At 37.4% G+C, this 24644-nt stretch overlaps 1 protein-coding gene across 14 annotated transcripts in view; it reads left to right on the top strand.

Moving 5' to 3' along the window:
- The window catches only part of rdgB (retinal degeneration B), a 426224-nt gene that overhangs the window by 300738 nt on the left and 100842 nt on the right, over positions 1 to 24644 (top strand). For all 14 annotated transcript variants that reach the window (XR_011332907.1, XR_011332905.1, XR_011332904.1 and 11 more), the window contains 6 exons: positions 5247 to 5369; positions 6612 to 6744; positions 6938 to 7141; positions 10987 to 11126; positions 14637 to 14754; positions 17877 to 18276. Coding sequence is in view for 10 of the 14 variants with exons in the window: in XM_069830175.1 (XP_069686276.1) it covers positions 5292 to 5369; positions 6612 to 6744; positions 6938 to 7141; positions 10987 to 11126; positions 14637 to 14754; positions 17877 to 18276 (1073 nt within the window). In the remaining 4 variants the exon portion in view is untranslated. The remainder of the gene's footprint in view (positions 1 to 5246; positions 5370 to 6611; positions 6745 to 6937; positions 7142 to 10986; positions 11127 to 14636; positions 14755 to 17876; positions 18277 to 24644) is intronic.

Genomic DNA, 24644 nt, shown 5'->3' with positions numbered 1-24644 from the left:
GCTGCACCCGTTAGAAATAAATATAAAGTAATTACATAATTAAAATAGGACGTTTGGTCCAGGGAACATTCGTGTTTGATAGAAGGATAAATCGTTTAATATGTTACTTAATTTAAATTGCATCCAAATAATTAAAATGCTATCATTTTGGTCCAGAGACACTCATTGGTGCAATGACAATTCCTTTAACATGTTTCTAATTTTTATTACATGCAACCATAGTTTAATGAACATTGACATCATTTAGATTTAATGTGTATACTTTATTTTACTGTTATAGGTTTCCATTGAATTATGGTAATAACTTAATTTTAACCCTTGTTTTCTACGTATTCAGTAAATGGCGTTTGGCCCACTATGGTTCTGAACCCTTCAAATAACTTAAATTATAATATATTATATTATATTATATTATATTATATTATATTATATTATATTATATTATATTATATTATATTATATTATATTATATTGCATTGCATTGCATTATATTATATATTATATTATATTGTATTGTATTGTATTGTATTGTATTGTATTGTATTGTATTGTATTTTGTATTGCATTGCATTGCATTATATTATATATTATATTATATATTATATTATATTATATTATATTATATTATATTATATCAGAAGTTACTATAATAACATTATAGCATTATGTCCATCTAGAGAAACTACACTTTCCAATGGTGAAATAATAATTAATTACACAAATCGGTTAATTTAGCTTCCGATATTACTTCATACAAACACAGAAACATTCTCTGTAGGCTATCTTTTATGGCTTTCGATTGTTGCTGTCCAAGGCCCCTTATAGACGAAGTCATTTGTTTTTTATTTCATTATACGGCCTTAGATGGAAGTTATTTTAATTTTAAAACTCATTTATCTCATTAAATATCAGTCCTATCAAAATTTTTCAAGGAATAAAACTTATCGCAAATTATTTTTAAAGAGACTTTTGTTATGTAACATTTTTCACAAAAATTAATAATCGAGATATTTCGATTTATTTAATTCAGGCCCCCTTATAACCCCCCTTTTAAATAATGTATTTTGAATGCCATATAGCCTAAAATCTAAGTTTCAACGAACATAATTTATATTCCAATTTTCATCGAAATCCGTTCATCCAATATCGCGTGAAAAGGTAACAAACATACAGACAGACATACAAACAAAAATGTCAAAAAAAGCGATTTTCGGTTTCAGGGTGGTTAATTATATATGTTAGAACCAATTATTTTTGGAAAATCGAAAATTACGAGAAAAATTTCGGCTACAGATTTATTATTAGTATAGATGATCTGTATAGCGCTAAATGCGCTGATCGATCAATAAATTATTAAAAAAAAAAAGAATCAACTTTCAGCAAACGCGGTACAAGTCAACATTCAGTAAATACATTCCTTCTAAAACTCTTAAAATTACACCCTGGATGAACCACTGGTTTAGAGTATATGAGTGTGCGGCGGGATATTAAATTACACTTTTAGTATGCCACGTGTTGAAAAAGATTGAAAAACGCTGGCTTGCATGCTGAGTACTGCATTTGGAATAACGGAAAGTTTCGAATGTCATAACTAGGCCTAGTAGAAGAGACACTTGAACCCTTAAGTTCACTACAACATGTACTATCGAAAAGGGCCGAACGCTGTCCTCCATCCAGACGGCCCGGGTTCGATTCCTGGTGGTGCTGCAGAGGGATTTTCTCGGGATACTCAGTTTTACTCTGTCATTCCACCAACACTGTCTACCTCCCCTCATTTTATCTATGATCTGCACTTGTAAAAATTGGCTGATATGAAGTCTTGGGGAGTGGTACGTGTTTCCGACGCTGGGGCTCATCGCATATATTTGTCTGAGGATGCGACATAGCTCTAGCATGCTCTCAGGCAGGATGGCCCACCTGTCACGATCGGATTTACGAATGCCATCCAGCCACCTGTCAGACTTCGACATTCATCGGATATACAGTGTGTTTAAAAAATTAATTGTCAAAAATTTAAGGATGAGAAGTAAAACAGAAGAGAAGCAAAAACGTTCCAGTGAACATGGGTCCGTAAATTAACAGTTTACGACATAATGCCATTTTTTTGTTGGTTGGGGCCGCCAGTGAACCGAGCTCCTGGATACGGTAAAGCGGCAACATTCATGCTTCGTATGTATGCCGCACTCTCCACATTATCTCGTAAACGGTTAATTTGCTGACCGATGTTTACTGGAACGTTTTTCCTTCTCTTCGTCTTTACTTCTCATCCGTAATGAGTTCTCTTAATCTATCACAAAATATCTCAATATATATGGTAATTTCATCACTATAGAATTTTGTTATTCTAGGTTTAATTTGTAATTCAGTAAATACAAAAATATTCTTTGTTCTTAACTTCTATGATAAATTGTCTAGCTTTCATTAATCAGGTAATCTTGTCGTACTTTAATTTTTATTGTAATTGTAAATTTAATATTAATTGTAATTTTATTCTTCATATTATAGTTGTAATCCCCTTGTAGAGGGGCAGAGAAGGCCTGATAGCCTTATCTCTATCAGGTTAAATAAATACTAAATACTTTTAAACATCACTTTTAAAACACCCTGTATAGGGTGTACAGTGGTACATTTGATTTCGAGGAGTGTTTTTATGGACATGGTGTATAATAATAAAACTTATAAAATGGTGAACTTTATTTACTGTAAAATTTGTAATGAATCCTTTAGAATTTGGAGTATAATTTGGTGTATTAAAAAATTGTAACTTCAAAGATTTTAGAACACTGATAATAAAATTTGAAAGTGAACCTGTAGTCGAAAATAATAATCCAATGACTGCCCAATTAGAGGAGATGGCAGTTATGACTCGGAATTAGTAATTCATTCATTTATTATCTTCCATGAATCTTTAAGATGTGGAACAAGTAAAAATTTTGACAATATCACAATTACAAATTTTTACAATATTTGACTATTTTTACAGTTTTACAATGTAGTAATTTTCTACAATGATGAGTTGAGGTCCGAGGATTCGCCAAAAGATTACCCGGCATTTGCCTTTTGGTTGGGGAAAACCTCGGAAAAACCCAACCAGGTAATCAAATCAAAGGGGGAAATGAAGTGATGCCGAGGACTCGCCATAGACCATCCGGCTTCAGTCCCACGGCTGGGGAAGACCTCGCAAGAAACCAATGGTTTAATTTTTACGTAGGCTATTAACTGTCAATTTATCCTAGAGGTGTCCCATTCTGGGTTATTCTCAGTAGTTTCTGCAGATCCATGAAAGGAGTTCAGCTTGCATATTTTTTATGATACTCAGACCTTGGCTTCAGCTTCAGATGTTTCCATGGTTACTTATTTTGTATAGGTCCTGTACAGTTGCATTGGGAAAAAAGGTTTAACTTTTTCTGCTAAGTATTTTTGTTGGTCTTAGAAACCCACCACTCTGAGTCGGATTCTAACCCTCGAACTATGGAACTTATGAGCGGCATAAAGGACGGTTTAATTGATATGTTAGTTGCTCACTTATATGAGAAATTATTCTCGATTCAGTACTAAACCTCTGCGTTGTCCCGCGTAAGAAATGGAGTGGAGTATCTTGAAAGGTTTCGCATTGGATCCTCAGCTTAGTGGACTCTGTCACACAATTGGATTAGACGGCAGACGTCGGCCGAGCTGCTGTCTTGACACTGTTCAACTTTTAAGTGCGCATTTTGTTTGGTTTGCATCGGCACTTTTCGATACTTGAATATTCTTGCAAAGTTTGCGAACAGGAAATTTAAATGTTTATACCAGGTGGAAGGGAAATGAATAGGATTCTTTTAAGAAATGAATCAGGGCAATTAAACATTAAAGTGTCTGATATCATTACGGCAGTTTTTGAGATATTCATACAAATACAGAGGTTATTATGCCTGATATATGCATCTGTAAGTTATAAGTAAGTCCAATAAGGGTAGTGGGTGTGACATGTATGGATGCAGGTGGAAGACATTTTTAACATTTACTCTGAGGAATCTCCCACAGTTATTCTGTAATTCAAAACAGATTGCACACCTTTGCTCTTATTGGTTCATAAGTTATACTTACTTACTGGCTTTTAAGGAACCCGGAGGTTCATTGCCGCCCTCACATAAGCCCGCCATTGGTCCCTATCCTGAGCAAGATTAATCCATTCTCTATCATCATATCCCACCTCCCTCAAATCCATTTTAATATTATCTTCCCATCTACGTCTCGGCCTCCCTAAAGGTCTTTTTCCCTTCGGCCTCCCAACTAACACTCTATATGCATTTCTTGATTCGCCCATACGTGCTACATGCCCTGCCCATCTCAAACGTCTGGATTTAATGTTCCTAATTATGTCAGGTGAAGAATACAATGCGTGCAGTTCTGTGTTGTGTAACTTTCTCCATTCTCCTGTAACTTCATCCCTCTTAGCCCCAAATATTTTCCTAAGCACCTTATTCTCAAACATCCTTAATCTCTGTTCTTCTCTCAAAGTGAGAGTCCAAGTTTCACAACCATGCAGAATAACCGGTAATATAACTTTTATAAATTCTAACTTTCAGATTTTTTGACAGCATACTGGATGATAAAAGCTTCTCTACCGAATAATAACAGGCATTTCCCATATTTATTCTGTGTTTAATTTCCTCCCGAGTATCATTTATATTTGTTACTGTTGCTCCCAGGTATTTGAACTTCTCCACCTCTTCAAAAGATAAATTTCAAATTTTTATAGTTCCATTTCGTACAATATTCTCATCACGAGACATAATCATATACTTTGTCTTTTCGGGATTTACTTCCAAATCTATCTCTTTACTTGCTTCAAGTAAAATTCCCGTGTTTTCCCTAATCGTTTGTGGATTTTCTCCTAACATATTCACGTCATCCGCATAGACAAGCAGCTGATGTAACCCGTTCAATTCCAAACCCTCTCTGTTATCCTGGACTTTCCTAATGGCATACTCTAGAGCAAAGTTCATAAGTTATAAGTCATTAAAATTGTAAAGGTTTGTATTGATGGCTCTGTAGAAGATTTTACCAACGCCTTGAAGAGCTTCAATGTTTCGCCGAATACACCTAAACCTTATTCACCTCAAAGCTATACAAAGCTTCCAGAAGATGCTGTTAATGATTGGATAAAAATGGCGCCGTGTATTTTAATTTTATGTATGTGTACGTAATCTGAAATGAGGGCTTGATAATATAATTTGTTTCGTGTGTTGTGGCTGTTGCAGAGATGCCTTGGAGGCCGCGTCTGAGCTGAGGTAGTCACTGCAGCCATGTTGATCAAGGAGTACCACATACCCCTGCCCCTCACAGTCGAGGAGTACCGCATTGCTCAGCTGTACATGATCGCTGTAAGTCTATGCAAAGGAAATTAGACTGTCGCATATATAGCCATACGATGCTGGGCAAGCATCTCAGTCACTTAAAAATGTAGCATATTTGAACGAAATTTCGTATAAATATAACGCATGACTTCCTAGTTTTAGGTAACGATATATAAAGATTTAAATTGATGTTGTTGTAGAAATAATCCTCATTCTTAAATAACTACCACTTATTTTGTTATAAGAATTTCATTTATCTACAGCGAACGGTTTTCGTGTTATAAAATAGTTAAACTAGGACGAATAGAAGTTACTTCTATTCCTCCTGGTTATACGAATAAACTATCAAAATTATTACCTGAAAAATTGTGCTCTGCAAATTAAGTAATGGAAACCATATTTTCGAAGATTAATAACACATTTTAGAAGTAGAATAATCACAAAATTGTGTATCGTGCACTTAATAATGAAAGTTTGTATTTCGAAAAGTTTAATGGTTCTTAGAATTATATTTTGGATGTTAGTGAATCCAGAATTATGTTTTAAAAGTTTATAATTGCAGAATTGTATTTTGAAAGTTTAACAGTGGAAGTTCAGTAGTTTAAAATTGCAAATTCAGTAATTTCAGAATTGAATTTTTGGAGTTTACTAATTTCAAAATTATAAATTAGAATTTCGATACTTCCAAAATTGTAATTTTGAAGTTTCGTTGTACCGGTAACAGAATTGTATTTTTTCAATTTCGTCGCAGAAAAAATATTTTTTTGAAGTTTCGTGATAGAAAAATTGTGTTTTAGAAGTTCCGTGTTAGAAAGATTGTGTTTTAGAAGTTCCGTGTTAGAAAGATTGTGTTTTAGAAGTTCCGTGTTAGAAAGATTGTGTTTTAGAAGTTCCGTGTTAGAAAGATTATATTTTTGAAGTTCCTTGGTAGAAGAAATTTATTTTTGAAGTTCCTTGGGAGAAAAAATGTATTTTTGAAGTTCCTTGGGAGAAAAAAAATGTATTTTTGAAGTTCTGTGGTAGCAAAATTGTATTTTGGAAGGTCAGCTGTTTGAAAATTGTATTTTGTAAGTTCAGTAGTTTCAAAATTGTATTTGGAAGGTCAGTAGTTTTAAAATTTCAATACTTCCAAAATTTTATTTTGGAAGTTCAATGGTTGCAGCACTGCATTTTTTGAGTTTGGTGTTAATGGAAATGTGACATACTGAATGTTCAAAGGTAACAGCGTGCTAAAAAGAAATGAATGAAATATGCTGTTTGCGTTCACAGAAAAAGAGCCGAGACGAGAGTAAGGGGGCGGGAAGTGGTGTGGAGATTCTGGTAAATGAACCCTATGACGACGGGCCTGGCGGACAAGGACAATACACGCACAAAATTTACCATGTAGGCAGTCACTTACCAGGTGGGTACATTGAAGCTTGTAGTACTACATTTGAAACGAATATTCAACTGTTTTTGTTGTACACTGGTCTAATAACTACAGAATGTTTGTGCACAGTCACTATTAATTGGTTAAGTGCTGAATAAATGTCATGCTTTTCTCAATTATTGTGAAGTAAAAGCATAGGCCTACAGTGTGCATTGTTCGTGTGCAGGCTGGTTCAAGAGCCTTCTCCCCAAGTCGGCCCTCACGGTGGAAGAGGAGGCGTGGAACGCGTACCCCTACACCAAGACCCGCTACACCTGTCCCTTCGTGGAGAAGTTCTCGCTGGAGATCGAGACTTACTACTACGCAGACAACGGCCACCAGGAGAACGTGTTCGGCCTCTCGGGCAGTGATCTCAGGAACAGGGTCACAGGTAAGCCACGTACTGCACTTGTTTGTAATTTAATCCTACGTACTCTCTTGCTTTCCATCGTGTTCTTTTTATTTTTCTCCTTCATTCTGATACCTTTCATAATACTTCAATCTTTTTTACGTATTTTATCCTCTTCTCTTTGTACTTGGTTACTTTCTGTCCTTCCTTTACTATTCTCCCCACCTTTTCATTTTCTTTCGTCTCATCTTTCATTTTTCCGTCATTACCCTTCTCATTCCTCCTTTCTTCATTTTCTGATTCTTTACTTTTCTTCACTTCCTTTCATTTTCTTCTTTCATTTCCTGCTCTTCCTCTTATCTTCATCTCTTTTCACTTATTCTATTTTTCCCTTCCTCTTCTGTTTCTTTGTCTTTGTTCTCACCCCTCTCTTCTTTCTTTTCTTGTCTCTTCTTCCTTCTTTCTCTTCAATTTTGTTTCCATTTTCTTAAATTTTTTTCTCTTTCCATTTTTCTGTCTATTATTCCTTTTCGTCTCTCTCTTCATTTTCTTCTCTTATTCGCTTTCTTCTTCATTTTCCTTTCCTTCCTTTTTTCTGTCTTATCTTGTTTTTCTCTTTCATTTTCTTCCGTCTTCTTTTGTGTCTATTTTTCATTTTCTTCTCTGTTCCTCATTTATCCCTCTTCTTTATTTTCTTCTCTCTCTTCCTTTTCTTATGTCTTCTTTCCTCCATCTTGATTTTCTTCTCTTTTTCTTCTTTCCCTTCTTCATTTTGTCCTATCTCGTCTTCATTTTCTTCTGTCTCTTCATTCTTTTCTTTCTCTTTTCCATTTTCTTCTGTCTCTTCTTCACTTTCTTCTGTTCTTTTTCTGTCTCTATATTTTCTTCTGTCTCGTCTTGTTTTTTTTTTCTATCTTGTCTTCATTTTATTCTCTGTTCTTAATTTTCTTCAATCTCTTCTTCATTGTTTTCTCTACCTTTTGTCCCTCTTTTCTTCATGTTCTTCGCTTCCTATTCCTCTTCTTTCTTTTTTCTCCCTCTTTTATTCGTTTCTTATTTTTCTCTTTTTCATCTCTTCTCTTCTGTCTTCTGAATTGTTACCATCCCCACTGCTCAATATTCAGTGCATGGTGTACTATTAATATTTAAAAGGAGATCCCAGTGTTGTTCTTAATTCTATCATGTTGGAGCCATTTTTTTCTTTAATCTCGAATGTTTTCTTCTGTGGATTTTACGTTTATTTCTGTTAACATTCCTCTGATATTTTGTGATCCACAAGTGTGTTATCTAATTTTCAGGCTTTTCATATTAAACGTGTTCAAATGAACATGTTTTGGTTGGTTTTTGTTCACTTAATTTATGTGGCACGCACTAAATTCTGCTGGATTAGCATACCGGTATTGCTTTCCTTAAGAAACAGAAAATGTTAGACAGTCTAGACCAATGGTGCTCACTGGAAATTAGAGGAGAGCCAAAAGTGAGAAATTGTAATTTGCCGAGAGCTGCAATGTATTTCACAGTACAGATTGAAGCTTAACAAAATACGCTGAGTTTTAATTATTATTATTATTATTATTATTATTATTATTACTATTATTATTATTATTACTATTATTATTATTATTACTATTATTATTATTATTATTATTATTACTATTATTATTATTATTACTATTATTATTATTATTATTATTATTATTATTATTATTATTATTATTATTATTATTATTATTATTATTATTATTTCAATATAAAGTAACAGAACTAACATACATTACTGATAATTTGAAGTAGAATGGCAGACTCCGCTACTCTTCTGCAAAATCACATCAATAACTTAAGAACAGGTTGATTTGTTGTTTTATTTTATCTGTGCTTTGTTTTAAAATTGAAAATTTAGAAAATAAAGTGTCACATATAGCTAGAACGCACTCTTCAACAATCTCCGCACCTGTAAATGCCTTAATTTCTGCTACGTGGTACAGTGCTTTTGTTTTCAATTCGTTTTTAAGTGCTGTGGAATACATTACTTTCTGTTCAGTTATTACTCGTAGGCTATATGCATTTTTTTAACATTTTCAGTTTCTCTCCCCTTGATTGAGAATGTTTTGGATACTCGTTATCAGAATTTGAATGAACGCTATTGTAATGCCTATTAAGATAAAAACGTTTATAACCCATTTTTTTACTTGATTATTTAACGACGCTGTATCAACTACGAGGTTATTTAGCGTCGATGGGATTGGTGATAGCGAGATGGGGTCGAGGATTCGCCATAGATTACCTGACATTCACCTTACAGTTGGGGAAAACCTCGGAAAAAACCCAACCAGGTAGTCGGTCCAAGCGGGAATCGAACCCGCGCCGAGCGCAACTCCGGATCGGGAGGCAAGCGCCTTAGCTTACTGAGCTACGTCAGTGGCTTTATAACCCATTATTATATCAAGTTATAATAATAGGTTCTGGTTAATATGTAGACCTACATCTGTTATCAGGCAGTATATCTGACTCGACGATATGTGTCAGAGAAAGAACAATTGTTTGTATACATCTGAAGTCTGGTTATTTATATAAGTTACTAGACAGCGATGTGTGCAATGGAGGGGAGAGGAAGTGGACACCTTACTCCATTATCTCGTTGCTTAGTTGTCTCATGAGTGATGCCTTATTAGTGGCACTTATAAGGTTCCAACCTTTTCTGACTAAACAACATAGTAAGCACATAGGCATGACACCACCTTTTTTTAAAACGTGTCGTTGTTCAAAACATTCACTGGCAGTAATGATGTAGGATAACCAAAGTTTTCTCCAGTTGCACATTATTACAGAAATTAAACAAAAGAAAGTATTTCTCAGAAACAGAATATTAATAGTAATATTAGTTCAAGATCCGCAATAAATGTCTTTGAGTCCACACCTGTGGAGTAACGGTCAGCGCGTCTGGCCGCGAAACCAGGTGGCCCGGGTTCGATTCCCGGTCGGGGTAACCCAATATAAGCAAATGCTGGGTAACTTTCGGTGCTGGACCTCGGACTCATTTCACCAGCAGTATCACCTTCATCTCATTCAGACGCTAAATAACCTAAGATGTTGATAAAGCGTCGTAAAATAACCTACTAAAAAAAAGTCTTTGAGAGCCACATGCGGCCCGCGGGCCCCATAATGAGACCTCTGGTCTAGTCAGACTAGTTGTACATTAATGTTTGTCATCATCGTGTTTTTTCGGCAAATTTCGTGTGTTATCGGTAATTTAAATTTTTCAGTTGATCTCTTGACAAGCGAAAAGCGTATTTGAGGTATACCGCCAAAATTGCAATCAGTAATAATAGTTGGGAAAAGGGCTTATACCAAAGAATCTCTGCTTATCCATTACTACGTATGAAAAGGTTTGTTAAATCGCAAAACATAGAAGTTTTACGGTATGATATTTGTACAAAATTGTTTTCCAAAGTTATGACAAGTTTGATTTGGTTAGTTTAGACTTTTATTATGCCTTTATATACGATCAATTGCATCTCCACAAAATATCCGTTATAAATTCAACGATTTTCCGGAATTAACCCATCTCTAGTTTCACCGTTATAATTATTCCTGAATTTTATTTGCGTTCTTTACTTTTTAATAGAAAAAGTCAGAACATCAATTGACTGAAGATCGTTATTGTAGAGAAAAAAGTTGACGTGCAATAGCAGTATGGTTTAAGTGCTTTTCTTATTTTACTTCAAATTAGGCCTAATAGTACATTAATATGTGCATGTTTTTTCTTTCATTGAACATGATTTCTGTTAATTTCGTAACATGACGCGAGATTGCGTTTTTTTATTTCATGGTACTACATTTCTATACAGACCTGAATTACTGAGAATTCTCACCATCTGTGCCTTCAGATCTGATTGATGTGGTTAAGGATCAACTTTATGGAGCCGACTATGTCAGAGAAGAAGATCCTAAAATATATGTCTCACAAAAAACTGGCAGAGGTCCGTTGTCTGACACATGGCTGGAAGACTACTGGAATGAATGCAAGGTACGTGCCAATACATAACTCTCATTGTGATCGTACCCTGCAGGAAAATTTCTTATTTAGAAGCATTTTCCTCAAAGTCTTAGAAAAGATCAAGGTCAATTTTTATTACTCTACAGCCACTTCCAACGGACTCGTAACGAATATTCACACGTTTATCACTGGGATTGTGGCGCTGGAAATGAATTTAGAACACTTTTATCTCAGCCACGGCACATTTCAATTTTTATTGTACAATATAAATGCATATATAAATATAATAATATAATAAATGCATATAAATGAAAAGACAAAGTATATGATTATGTCTCGTGACCAGGATATTGTACGAAATGGAAATATAAAAGTTGGAGATTTATCTTTTGAAGAAGTGGAGAAGTTCAAATACTGTATCTGGGAGCAACAGTAACAAACATAAATGATACTCGGGAGGAAATTAAACACAGAATAAATACTTATGGGAAATGCCTGTTATTATTCGGTTGAGAAACTTTTATCATCCAGTCTGCTGTCGAAAAATCTGAAAGTTAGAATTTATAAAACAGTTATATTACCGGTTGTTCTGTATGGTTGTGAAACTTGGACTCTCACTTTCAGAGAGGAACATAGGTTAAGGGTGTTTGAGAATAAGGTGCTTAGGAAAATATTTGGGGCTAAGAGGGATGAAGTTACAGGAGAAAGGAGAAAGTTACACAACGCAGAACTGCACGCATTGTATTCTTCACCTGACATAATTAGGAACATTAAATCCAGACGTTTGAGATGGGCAGGGCATGTAGCACGTATGGGCGAATCCAGAAATGCATATAGAGTGTTAGTTGGGAGGCCGGAGGGAAAAAGACCTTTAGGGAGGCCGAGACGTAGATGGGAAGATAATATTATTATGGATTTAAGGGAGGTGGGATATGATGATAGAGAATGGATTAATTTTGCTCAGGATAGGGACCGCTGGCGGGCTTATGTGAGGGCGGCAATGAACCTCCGGGTTTCTTAAAAGCCAGTAAGTAAGTAATATAAATACAATTATCACTACAATGACACAATAATTCTTGCAGATAACACAGAAACAACTTCGGAAACGTAATTAACAGAGTCGCAGTTTCACTCTTGAGTTCCAGCCTATAGGTGTAGCAGGGATGCCAATATCGGCAAACGAAATGAAGCTGTGAGGAATGTTACAACAGGTGTGCTAAACGTTAGGAATGTTACAATAGGTGTGTAGCACGTTAGGTTAGATTAGGTTTTGTTTGGTGTGTAAGATAATATGAATGGTTATCACAGTTGGCGACACTGCAATCATTCTCCCACTCCACCTCAAATAACGTCACAACGACGGAATATGGCTGCCTTCTTCCTTCAAGTACGACGATTTTCCTATGTAAGTAAGGGACCTATTTAGGGCGGGTTGGGTGGGACCACAGCTCTCCCAGTGATCACATCGAGTTTCTACTACTCCACACTACAAAATTAAGGTATTTTCAGTGTTTGTTTTTAATTTCCTACGCTGGCAGTACATTAATAAAAATTCACCAAGATCAATTATTACTAATGTAAAATGAAGTGTTATAATTTGTATTGTGAAATGTAGACCTAACCTATGTCCAGCTGTACGGAGACAGAGTTACTGATAACACTACAAACCATTGCTGCTGTATTCATTGAAATTTCGGTTTCCTGCAGCACACACTCAGATGTCTGATTGTGTTATTTCATGGTCTAGTGAAATCGAGAGATTGAATAACTTTACATATATACACGCGGCACATATTTCATAGACTAAATTCTCAGAATTCCACTCTAACATTTCATATAAAATTATTCTTTACATTCTCAACATTTGTGGCCATATCTGGCAGAGGCGTTTTGAAATGTGTATCGCTGTTGCCAATACCTGGAAAGATAAATAAGCGATTTTTCGTGAGGTTGTGTGTCAGTGACAGATTACGTTGGATTTGTTCAAGCCTTTCGTATGCCTTGCATATATGTTCTTTTGATAGATGGGTAGGTACTAAGAGTTATCCTGTCCCATAGTGTAGAAAGGAAGATTTATCCTGGACTATAGCGAAGAAAGGATGCCTTCGTAAGCTATGATTTTCAAAGATTTACCCTGGACCATAGCAAAGAAAGAAGTTTAACATGATGGTGGTACTACTAGAGTACATCATTGTGTGTGAAAAGTGTGACAAAATCATCGCTTGGAGTAGTAAAGATGGGAAGGTATTTGGGATGTGATTATAGGTTTTGCTGTGAAAACATCGTATCTCAGAGTTCTTTGCTGCAATTTAGAAGTTATTTTAAATTATTTAAGTAATTTTTCTCCTGTGTATGGTGCGGCAAATTTTGAAGTATTACCACAGTCCAGTATATACAGTCACGAAGCTCAATATGTAATAAATATGCATCCATAGAGAGTTGCTAACCACTAGGATCTCTACTATCGCCTCATCACAGACAATGCGAAATAGTACCTGCACAGTCTATTGTTCCTAGCAACCTCAACAACTCAAGCTTCGTGACTGTATATACTAGACTGTGGTATAACCTTATATTCCCCTGACGAATGGCATAGCAATAATGTAGCACAGGGGTACCAATATGTCAATAGTAACTATTGTAATTTTCAATAATATTTGTTGGTCATGAATCATGATCCATGTTAGCTTTAGGTTAGTATAGATTTCTTGTAGCCTATGTAAGTTAGATGAAGTTAGATAATTTATCTTAGATGGGATATTTTGATTTACATTATGATTTCCGATGAGTTATATGAATTCTTAGAAATTTGTGCTTGAGGAACCTCCATCAGTATCTTATCATTTATTACTTACTGGCTTTTAAGGAATCCGTAGGTTCATTGCCGCCCTCACATAAGCCCTCCATCGGTCCCTATCCTGAGCAAGATTAATCCAGTCTCATCATATCCCACCTCCCTCAAATCCATTTTAATATTATCTTCCCATCTTTTATTTGAAGGTTTCGTAACAAGCTGTTTTTTGCGATGATGGGTTGTTAGCCCTTCACCCAACCTCCAACCTGGAGGACCACCCCTCATCGGCTGTCCACGACTGCTTATTCAATATATTCACAGCTAACCTCCATATCTGGAGGCCGTCTCCTCGATCTTATCATTTATTACAATATTAAAAAATAGGACGAACGTTTTCGTTCATAAAGTAGGCCCTGCATCTTTGTATCCTTAAATGAGGTTGTATTTGAACACTAATTATACATATTCACTCACAGAGTTGTAAAATCCAATATGAATTTCAAAACATGAATTAGGCGTGTAAAACATAGAAATTACTCATTAATCATACATATTTTAAAATTTATTGTCAAAATATGAATATAAAATTCAACAAGAACTATAAAATTTGAAGGATAAAATATTAACAAGTTAAATATATGTGTAGGCTATAATATTTATTAATGTTGCCATATTTGACTTCATACAGCTGGATAATTACCATCGGATGTATGTCTATAATAAAATAAAATTGTTGTGTGTGACAGGGTCAGAAAATGCCCCTCACAAATGGGAAGTCCATCATGTGTGCGTACAAGCTGTGCAGGGTGGAGTTCAGGTACTGGGGCATGCAGACTAAGCTGGAAAAATTCATACACGATGTGGGTGAGTGTGTTGCGACAAACCATAACTCTGTTTTTAAAACATTCATTAAACTATCTACTTGTGATTAGCTTTTAATTTTTTTTGTCTATAAATTAAAGTACTAGTAAATTATATGTTGGTTTTCTGTAAATGCGTTGCAGTGTTGAGTGCTAGTTTAATTAAAAGTGCATGCATGTGTGTGTTACATATTAATTTTGTGCGAGATCGTGCGTATTTGCTTGTTTTCCGCACAGAACCAATACGCGGTAAGTGTGAAATACCACATTCAGTATTCCCAACCTAACACACATAACAATTTCCCTCTTCTTACCGCTTAAGCGCGACATTCATTTTACTGCTTTAGGCTTTTAACATATTTTTAGAGACGTTTAACATAGTAATAATTATAAATTGGAAATTTACCACTGCAATTTCACCTAAATTGCAATGTTAATTATTGTTTTTAAATATTTGCAAAAATTAAGTAAAGTCTACTACTCCACGAAACTTATTGCATTCCTGATACAAGTAACATTAAGGAAGCCGTGAAAAAATCAACAAGATTCCAGATGCCGATGTTATTACTACAATATGTTATATAAATAATATTGTTAAAATATTAAAATGAAAAATAAATCATTACATAACCTTACCGTTTGTTTTAAGTTCGCATTTATAGACTGGGGGGGAAAAAAGACAGACGTATATCACGGCCTGCTGGAGTATAGTAAACACAGAAAACATTTTATAGCAACAATGTTGAAGAAAGATATTTTGGTTTTCCGAAGTTGCCGTCATTAAACAGAAACAAACATGGAGATTTCATTGCAACTAATTAGAAATTCGTCTTTCAGGTATGTGATAAACGATCTTCGCACAAAATAATGTACGATACACGAGCGGTATATTTGTTTTCATATTCTCGGAAATTAAAAACGCTCAACTACGTTTCGCTTTTTCAGTCTTTTCCTCGACCATGAAAACGTCAACATACCGCTCTTGTAACGCATATTGCTATTGTGTAAAATGGCTCGTACTGCGAGACCATTGAGATCATTATTTGCAGAATTAAAAGAGAAACTGTTTTCAAGTTGGGCGTATGAAACAAAATGACTTTACAAAGATAGGAGATCGATACCACATTTACATATTAAAATAGCGGATGAAGTAAGACAAAATAGGAAATTTTAATTTTCATGGTATAAGAAATATCCTTGGCTATTAGGGTGCCCTGAGACAAATAAATTACGTTATTATACCTGTATTCTGTTTGGGGGGGGGGGAAATGATATATGATATATAATATATTTCGTCACAGCACTTCTTTACATGTAATGGTGTACCTCACATTTCTGTATCCGGTGCCACCATTAACATATTATTACAATAACACATTATTTGCAGTACACGTCTACACAAATACTCCCAATTACACTATGTCATCATCATCATCGGCACTACAGCCCAATTTGAATCTCGGCCTCCCTTAGAACTCTCTTCCATGCATCTCTGTCCCTGGCAACCAACCACCATCCTTTAATTCCCACTTTCTTTAAATCCTCCAACACTCCATCCATCCATCGCAGTCTTGGTCGTCCTACACTCCTTTTTCCTTCAAATTTTTTCCCCATAACTTTCTTGGGTATCTCATGATCTGCCATCCTTTGCACATGTCCTGCCCATCGTAATCTTGCTATTTAGTAACTGTAACCACATCAGGGGACTTATATAGTCGGTAAAGTTCAAAGTTGTATCTTATTCGCCATTCTCCATTATCACATATTGGGCCATATGTCTTCCTTAAAATTTTAGTTTCAAAGGATCTCAATCTTGACATATTAGTCTTTGAAAGGGTCCACGTTTCACTGCCATATGTTAATACAGGTTTTACCAGAACATTATAAATATTGCATTTTGTTTCCCCTTGTATGGAGTCTTCACTTAAAGTGCCTCAATAATCCAAAATATGCTTTATTGGCACTTTGAATTCTTCTATCAATTTCTTCGCTAATATCATTGGTGTCATTGATTAATGAGCCCAGATATACAAAACTAGAGACCCTCTGAATTACACTATGTACCTTTTTTATTACTTGGTCAATCTCCCCTTCAGTATTTCTCCTACATTTCATTTGCTATTCTCTTTTTGTTCATTAATCCTAATATATCTAATATTATATACGCCTTTCAAACCCCCTTTTTCCTCTAACTACTATTCACTAAAATCTCAATTTCACTTTTTCTGTATAAATTATCATATGGAATTATTTGTCCTATTTGTTCTTTAACCTTTTCTCCTATCTTTCTCTTATATTCATTTACTGTTCCAACGTTCAAATGTTAGTATTAATTTTATGCTGTCACTTGTTCACTTCTCTTAACCCTTTTTCACTATTTTCACTCATTCCTATTTGCGCTCACTTTCACTTTCTCACTATTCCACTTCCTATAAATACTTATATTTATCTCTACCCAGCAGCTTATACACTTCCTCTCTCCCCTATACTTCTCGATCATTTACAATATTTCACTTTACTTGCGCTTTTTGATCACATCCCCACATTTTTTTAAACGTATCAAATACCTCTGCTATATCCTCAGCTGTCGCAGGTTCTGATCTTTCTTCACTGTTCGTCTCTGCTTTATTTATATCTCTGTCTTTCTTTCTATTTATTTCTTCTTCTATTCCTCTTTTATTTGCCCCCCCCCCCCCACGCTTTCACTTTCACATCCTAGATTTCCACTTACACTCGCACCCTTAATCTTTTCACTACTTTCTTCCCTATTACTTCCTGACTCTTGGTTTCTCTTTTTGTGGGGGTGGAAATGAGTGGTCATCATCTTGTGATGTCTGTGTCACAAAAAATGTTGATAGAAAAGTCGAGAAACATCTGCTGTATAAAAAGATACAAGTTAAGCAGATTTCTTCAACTTATCCAGTATTTACAATATCTTAGCTTCGCCACTGGAAAAGATATGTATTTGTTTCACATGTTGCGGTCTCAGGCTCCACTAGGAGGCACAGGAACTATTGATGATAGCAGTCTCTTGTAGTTGTTAACAATTTTATTATAAAGGGGAAAACAATTGAGATGTCATAATATTTCGCATGTCTCTAGAAGTAGCGTTGTCATAACTTGCAGCGCTGCGGAAGACGATGCTCCGCGCCCATCGCCAGGCATGGGCGTGGCAGGACGAGTGGCACGGCTTGTCAATGGAAGACATCCGTCAGATAGAGAGGCAGACCCAAGAGGCTCTGAAGAGGAAGATGGGGGTGGGTGACGCAGAATCGCCGGACTCGAGTGACGAGCTGGATGGGGACTTTGCCACGTCGAACGGAGGAACCACGGGCACCGTGACCACGCCGCAGGACTCTTCCATGGCGAAGACGCTGCAGGCGACTCTGGGCAGCATAGAGAAGACTGAGCAGGAGATGCCCAGCCCGCCCGTGCTCAAGAAGTCTGAGGTGGTGCCGACCATCCAGACAGACGGCTCAGAGGGCGACATGAGTCCCGAGGACTCGCCCACTGACATCATTATGAGGTATGAGCTGAGAAGTGCTGTTCTTGAAATTTCCCTTTTTCTTCCTTTCCTCCTCCTAGTATCTTCCTCATCTTAATTTTTTCCTTATCTTCTCTTCTGCTTGTTCTTTTCTTTTTTTTTTCATTAATCGTTATCAACCTCGTCTTGTACATTTTCTCTCTTTGTTGTTTTTAATGGACCTTCTTATACATACATACTAGGTTCAAAAAGTTCCCGGAATTTGCTAGCATCATAGAAACAACGTACCTTAAACACTATTCTACAGAATTCCCTTCAAAATAGTTGCCTTCCGCAACTACACACTTTTGCCAACGCGTGTAGAGTTCCTGGAAGCAGGCCTGGAAGCCATTTTGTGAAACCCGTCTTAGTGCTCTCGTCGCGTTTGCGATAACCTCTTCAGCATTGAATCTCCGTCCTTTCAGATGACTTTTCAGACGGGGAAACAGAAAGTAATCAGGTGGTGAGAGATCAGGAGAGTATGGTGGGTGATCCAAAGCAGTTATGTTGTGCCTGGCAAGAAAATTCTTTACAATAATTGCGCGATGAGCAGGTGCATTGTCATGCATAAGAAACCAGTTGTTTTCTACCCACTTTTCTGGACGTTTCCTTCTCACTGCGTCCCAGAGGCGACGGAGGGTTTCTACGTACAATTCTTTCGTTACAGTACGACCTTCTGGAATGAACTCATGGTGCATGAGACCCTGAGAGTCGAAGAAAACTTCCAACATAACTTTGCATTAAGTGTGCTTAAATGCGACAGGCTCATGTCAGTAGATTTACTGGCATGAAAAAGAACTCCTGCGGGACAAAATTCCGGCACATCCGGCGATGCTGATATAACCTCTGCAGTTGCGAGCGTCGTTAAATAAAACATAACATTTAAAATAACTTTGCCTTTGGAAGTGTCCCTAGGAAATTTTTGCTTCCGAGGAGATGTTTTCGATTTCCACTCAGATGACTGTCGTTTAGGGACTGGGTCGTACAAGTAGCACCAGTTTCATTTTGTTTAAGAAATCACCATCTTCATCAGCCATACTGATCATGTCCCCAGCAAAACACAGAACTTGATGTTTGTACTTTGCTCTGTGGACATAATTACAAAATGCGACGAACAAACGAAACACTATGATAAACAATTGCCTACAACTCAAAACCAATAATTGCCATTATCAACAAACTTTAAGGAAATGACATCATGAATGTTACCAACAAAACAAATGTATAATATCCCTTGTTATATATTAATACGAAAAATGGTAGTAAAATTCCGGGAACTTTTTGAACCTAGTAGTATTTTTTATACAGATGGATCTCTAAATCCTAATAATGGGACATCAGGAGCAGGGTATTATATTCCAAAATATCAAGAAAGTTACTTCATACCATGTTCATCCTCCTCCAGTCTTGACACTGAATTGCTAGCTATTGATGCTGCTCTTCAGTGTGTTACTCAAATTTCTGAAAAATCTATTTGCATGCTTACCGACTCCAAGGGGGCTATATTTAATATAATTAAATATGTACCAAACCTATATGCACTTAGAATTATTCCAATTCAGAAACAACTAAGTAAACTAAAAGAACTCCAGAAGGAAATAACATTTCAATGGATACCTAGTCATTGTGGTATACCTGGAAACGAGAAAGTCTATAAACAGGCAACATATTTGCAACCAAGACCTCTTCAAGTGATATCTCTATCCAATGCTTTTGCTTCAGTAAAGTCTCATTTTACAAACCTATGGATTAACAATTGGCTCTCTTCTGACAAAGGAAAAATTTTACAGTCTGTACAAAAGAAATCAAATGACCTGGAAATGTACAAAAACTTGCCCAGACATGTTCACACATTTTTAACAAGAGCCAGAACAGGTCACACTGTCACTCAATTGTACCTACACCGATTTCACATTTCTGATAATCCTACTTGTCTGTGGTGTAATAATCATGATGAAGATCTGGAACACATTCTTCTATACTGTCCATCCATAAACCACAAAAGAAGTAAATTAAAATCATCAGTACCAGTTGCAGAAGACACAGCCCTGCAGTATATATTGACTACACCCCAACTCTGGCTACTAGCAACAGGCATCTATAATGAACACCGATCAAAATACCCCTCATTTCTCGTGAAAAACAACTGAATAGACTACAGTGGACTTTATGTTGTCAGCAAACAGCTGGATACATTAAGAAGATTGATTGATTCCTTTCCTCCTCCTCCTCCTCCTAGTACCTTCCTCATCTTCATTTTTTCCTTATCTTCTCTTTGGCTTGTTTTTTTTTTTTTTTCCATTAATCATTATCAACCTCGTCTTGTACATTTTCTCTCTTTGTTTTTTTAATGGACCTTCTTATACATATTTTTCTCCTATCCTCATTTTTGTCACTTTTATTTTTGTCAGTTTCTCCTACTTCTGTGAAAAATATTGCTATTATTATTATTATTGTTGTTGTTGTTGTTATTATTATTATTATTATTATTATTATTATTATTATTATTATTATTATTATTTCATTAGTTGTAAAAGTATCATGGAAGGGACTTTTCCCATTAAAATATTGAATTCCTGCATCAGCAATTTTTTTTTTATTTCGAATTCTTTTTTTAAAATAGAGTTTTATTGTTTATTTCCAATTAATTCTTGCACTGTGTATAACAGTGTGGCGTAATAGTTGTAAACAATAACAGGACTGTTATCAATGGCTGTGCGATCCATTGTATGTAGCTTGCACCCCTAAAGGACAACAACCAGTCCTGAATGCAGCATTACCTTCCTCGGACGGCTCGCCCCATTCATTACTTGCCCCTGAGGAGAACCAGGTCAGCTGGAAAGCTTTTGTGCCACAATGCAGTCTTGTATTATTTTTTCTGTGCAGCTGGGGGAGTAGCGACCCATGAAGTTGGACTTCAAAGTGAATATTGATTTTTTTTTAGCATGTGGGCTTGTTTCATGTGTGGAGTGAAGGTTTGACCCATAGAGTGAGGTCACTTACAGCTTGATGAACTTTGATGCGTGCTTCTACTGGAAAGAAGAAACGTTTAGTAGCCTAATACAGCTTCGTGAGAGCTGAAGAATATTTAGAGAACATTGTTCCTTCCACTTACCATTTGGTTAACCACCTGCTTCTGTACTTGCTTTTATTAGAACTGCGTTTTCCTGCTCACTAGACATTGGTGGGGGTGGAACTAGGAAATTGACCATCGTAATATAAAAATGCAACCCCATCTCCTTGTATTCCTTCTTGTCTTCCCCTTATTCTCCTTGTCTTCTCTTTATTCTCCAGTCTTCCCTTTGTTCTCCTTGTATTCCTTTTGTTCTCCTCGTCTTCCCCTTGTACTCCTCGTCTTCCCCTTGTACTCGTCTTCCCCTTGTACTCCTCGTCTTCCCCTTGTTCTCGTCTTCTCCTTACACTCCTCGTCTTCCCCTTGTACTTCTGTCTTCCCCTTGTACTCCTCGTCTTTCCCTTGTAGTCCTCGTCTTCCCCTTGTACTCCTCGTCTTCCCCTTGTTCTCGTCTTCTCCTTACACTCCTCGTCTTCCCCTTGTACTTCTGTCTTCCCCTTGTACTCCTCGTCTTTCCCTTGTAGTCCTCGTCTTTCCCTTGTACTCCTCGTCTTCCCCTTGTACTCCTCGTCTTCCCCTTGTACTCCTCGTCTTCCCCTTGTACTCCTCGTCTTCCCCTTGTACTCCTCGTCTTCCCCTTGTACTCCTCGTCTTCCCCTTGTACTCCTCGTCTTCCCCTTGTTCTCGTCTTCTCCTTACACTCCTCGTCTTCCCCTTGTACTCATCGTCTTCCCCTTGTTCTCGTTTTCTCCTTACACTCTTCGTCTTCCCCTTGTACTCCTCGTCTTCCCCTTGTACTCCTCGTCTTCCCCTTGTACTCCTCGTCTTCCCCTTGTACTCCTCGTCTTCCCCTTGTACTCCTCGTCTTCCCCTTGTACTCCTCGTCTTCCCCTTGTACTCCTCGTCTTCCCCTTGTTCTCGTCTTCTCCTTACACTCCTCGTCTTCCCCTTGTACTTCTGTCTTCCCCTTGTACTCCTCGTCTTTCCCTTGTAGTCCTCGTCTTTCCCTTGTACTCCTCGTCTTCCCCTTGTACTCCTCGTCTTCCCCTTGTACTCCTCGTCTTCCCCTTGTACTCCTCGTCTTCCCCTTGTACTCCTCGTCTTCCCCTTGTACTCCTCGTCTTCCCCTTGTACTTCTGTCTTCCCCTTGTACTCCTCGTCTTTCCCTTGTAGTCCTCGTCTTTCCCTTGTACTCCTCGTCTTCCCCTTGTACTCCTCGTCTTCCCCTTGTACTCCTCGTCTTCTCCTTACACTCTTCGTCTTCCCCTTGTACTCCTCGTCTTCCCCTTGTACTCCTCGTCTTCCCCTTGTACTCCTCGTCTTCCCCTTGTACTCCTCGTCTTCCCCTTGTACTCCTCGTCTTCCCCTTGTACTCCTCGTCTTCCCCTTGTACTCCTCGTCTTCTCCTTACACTCCTCGTCTTCCCCTTGTACTCCTCGTCTTCCCCTTGTACTCCTCGTCTTCCCCTTGTACTCCTCGTCTTCCCCTTGTTCTCGACTTCTCCTTACACTCCTCGTCTTCCCCTTTTACTCCTCGTCTTCCCCTTGTACTCCTCGTCTTCCCCTTGTACTCATCGTCTTCCCCTTGTACTCATCGTCTTCCCCTTGTACTCATCGTCTTCCCCTTGTACTCCTCGTCTTCCCCTTGTTCTCGTCTTCTCCTTACACTCCTCGTCTTCCCCTTGTACTCATCGTCTTCCCCTTGTTCTCGTCTTCTCCTTACACTCTTCGTCTTCCCCTTGTTCTCGTCTTCTCCTTACACTCCTCGTCTTCCCCTTGTACTCATCGTCTTCCCCTTGTACTCGTCTTCCCCTTGTTTTCGTCTTCTCCTTGTACTCCTCGTCTTCCCCTTGTACTCCTCGTCTTCCCCTTGTACTCCTCGTCTTCCCCTTACACTCCTCGTCTTCCCCTTGTACTCATCGTCTTCCCCTTGTACTCCTCGTCTTCCCCTTGTTCTCGTCTTCTCCTTACACTCCTCGTCTTCCCCTTGTACTCCTCGTCTTCCCCTTGTTCTCGTCTTCTCCTTACACTCTTCGTCTTCCTCTTGTTCTCGTCATCTCCTTGCACTCCTCGTCTTCCCCTTGTACTCATCGTCTTCCCCTTGTACTCCTCGTCTTCCCCTTGTACTCCTCGTCTTCCCCTTGTACTCCTCGTCTTCCCCTTGTTCTCGTCTTCTCCTTACACTCCTCGTCTTCCCCTTGTACTCCTCGTCTTCCCCTTGTACTCCTCGTCTTCCTCTTACACTCCTCGTCTTCCCCTTGTACTCCTCGTCTTCCCCTTGTACTCATCGTCTTCCCCTTGTACTCATCGTCTTCCCCTTGTACTCCTCGTCTTCCCCTTGTACTCCTCGTCTTCCCCTTGTTCTCGTCTTCTCCTTACACTCCTCGTCTTCCCCTTGTACTCATCGTCTTCCCCTTGTACTCCTCGTCTTCCCCTTGTTCTCGTCTTCTCCTTACACTCCTCGTCTTCCCCTTGTACTCATCGTCTTCCCTTTGTACTCATCGTCTTCCCCTTGTACTCGTCTTCCCCTTGTTCTCGTCTTCTCCTTACACTCCTAGTCTTTCCCTTGTACTCGTCGTCCTCCCCTTGTACTCCTCGTCTTTCCCTTGTTCTCCTCGTTTTTTCCTTGTTCTTATCGTCTTCTACTTGTTATCCTCGTCTTCTCCTTGCTCTCATTGTCCTCCCCTTGTTCTCATTGTCCTTCCCTTTTTCTTTTTGTTCCATTCTTCTCTTTGTCTTCCCCTTGTTCTCCTTTGTTTTCCTTATATTCCCCTTGTTCTTGCATTGTCTTTGTTCTCTTTGCCTTCCCCTTGTTCTCCTTGTGTTCACCACAGGATTAAGTCCCTAATAATACCGTATGCCAAATACAGAACTTCCTGGTATAATACTTAATTTCATGCATGCAGAAAAAATGATAGTGTGTTACAGGTGCTCAGTCCAGCCTGAAGATAATAATAATAATAATAATAATAATAATAATAATCATAATAATAATAATAATAATAATATAATAATAATAATTCTTTATTTATACTGGCAGAGTTAAGGCCATAGGGCCTTCTCTTACACTCTACCAGGTTACAAAGTATACAAGCAGTGAAAATTTAACAAAAAGTTAAAGAACAGAATACTAACATATTACAAAAAAAATAAATAATAATAATAATAGCATAATAAAATCGACACTAAACAACATGAAAATAATACCATAATAGAAAAAAAAGAAAGTAAAATATATTGGAATATAGTGAAAGCAACTCATTTAGTACAAATGGTGAATATGGAAAAACGTAAGAAGA

This window comes from Periplaneta americana, chromosome 7 (assembly GCF_040183065.1).
Source record: "Periplaneta americana isolate PAMFEO1 chromosome 7, P.americana_PAMFEO1_priV1, whole genome shotgun sequence".
In the NCBI taxonomy this organism is placed as follows: Eukaryota; Metazoa; Arthropoda; class Insecta; order Blattodea; family Blattidae; genus Periplaneta; species Periplaneta americana.
The sequence above is the reverse complement of the archived record's forward strand: the minus strand, read 5'-3'. Positions and strand labels throughout refer to the sequence as shown.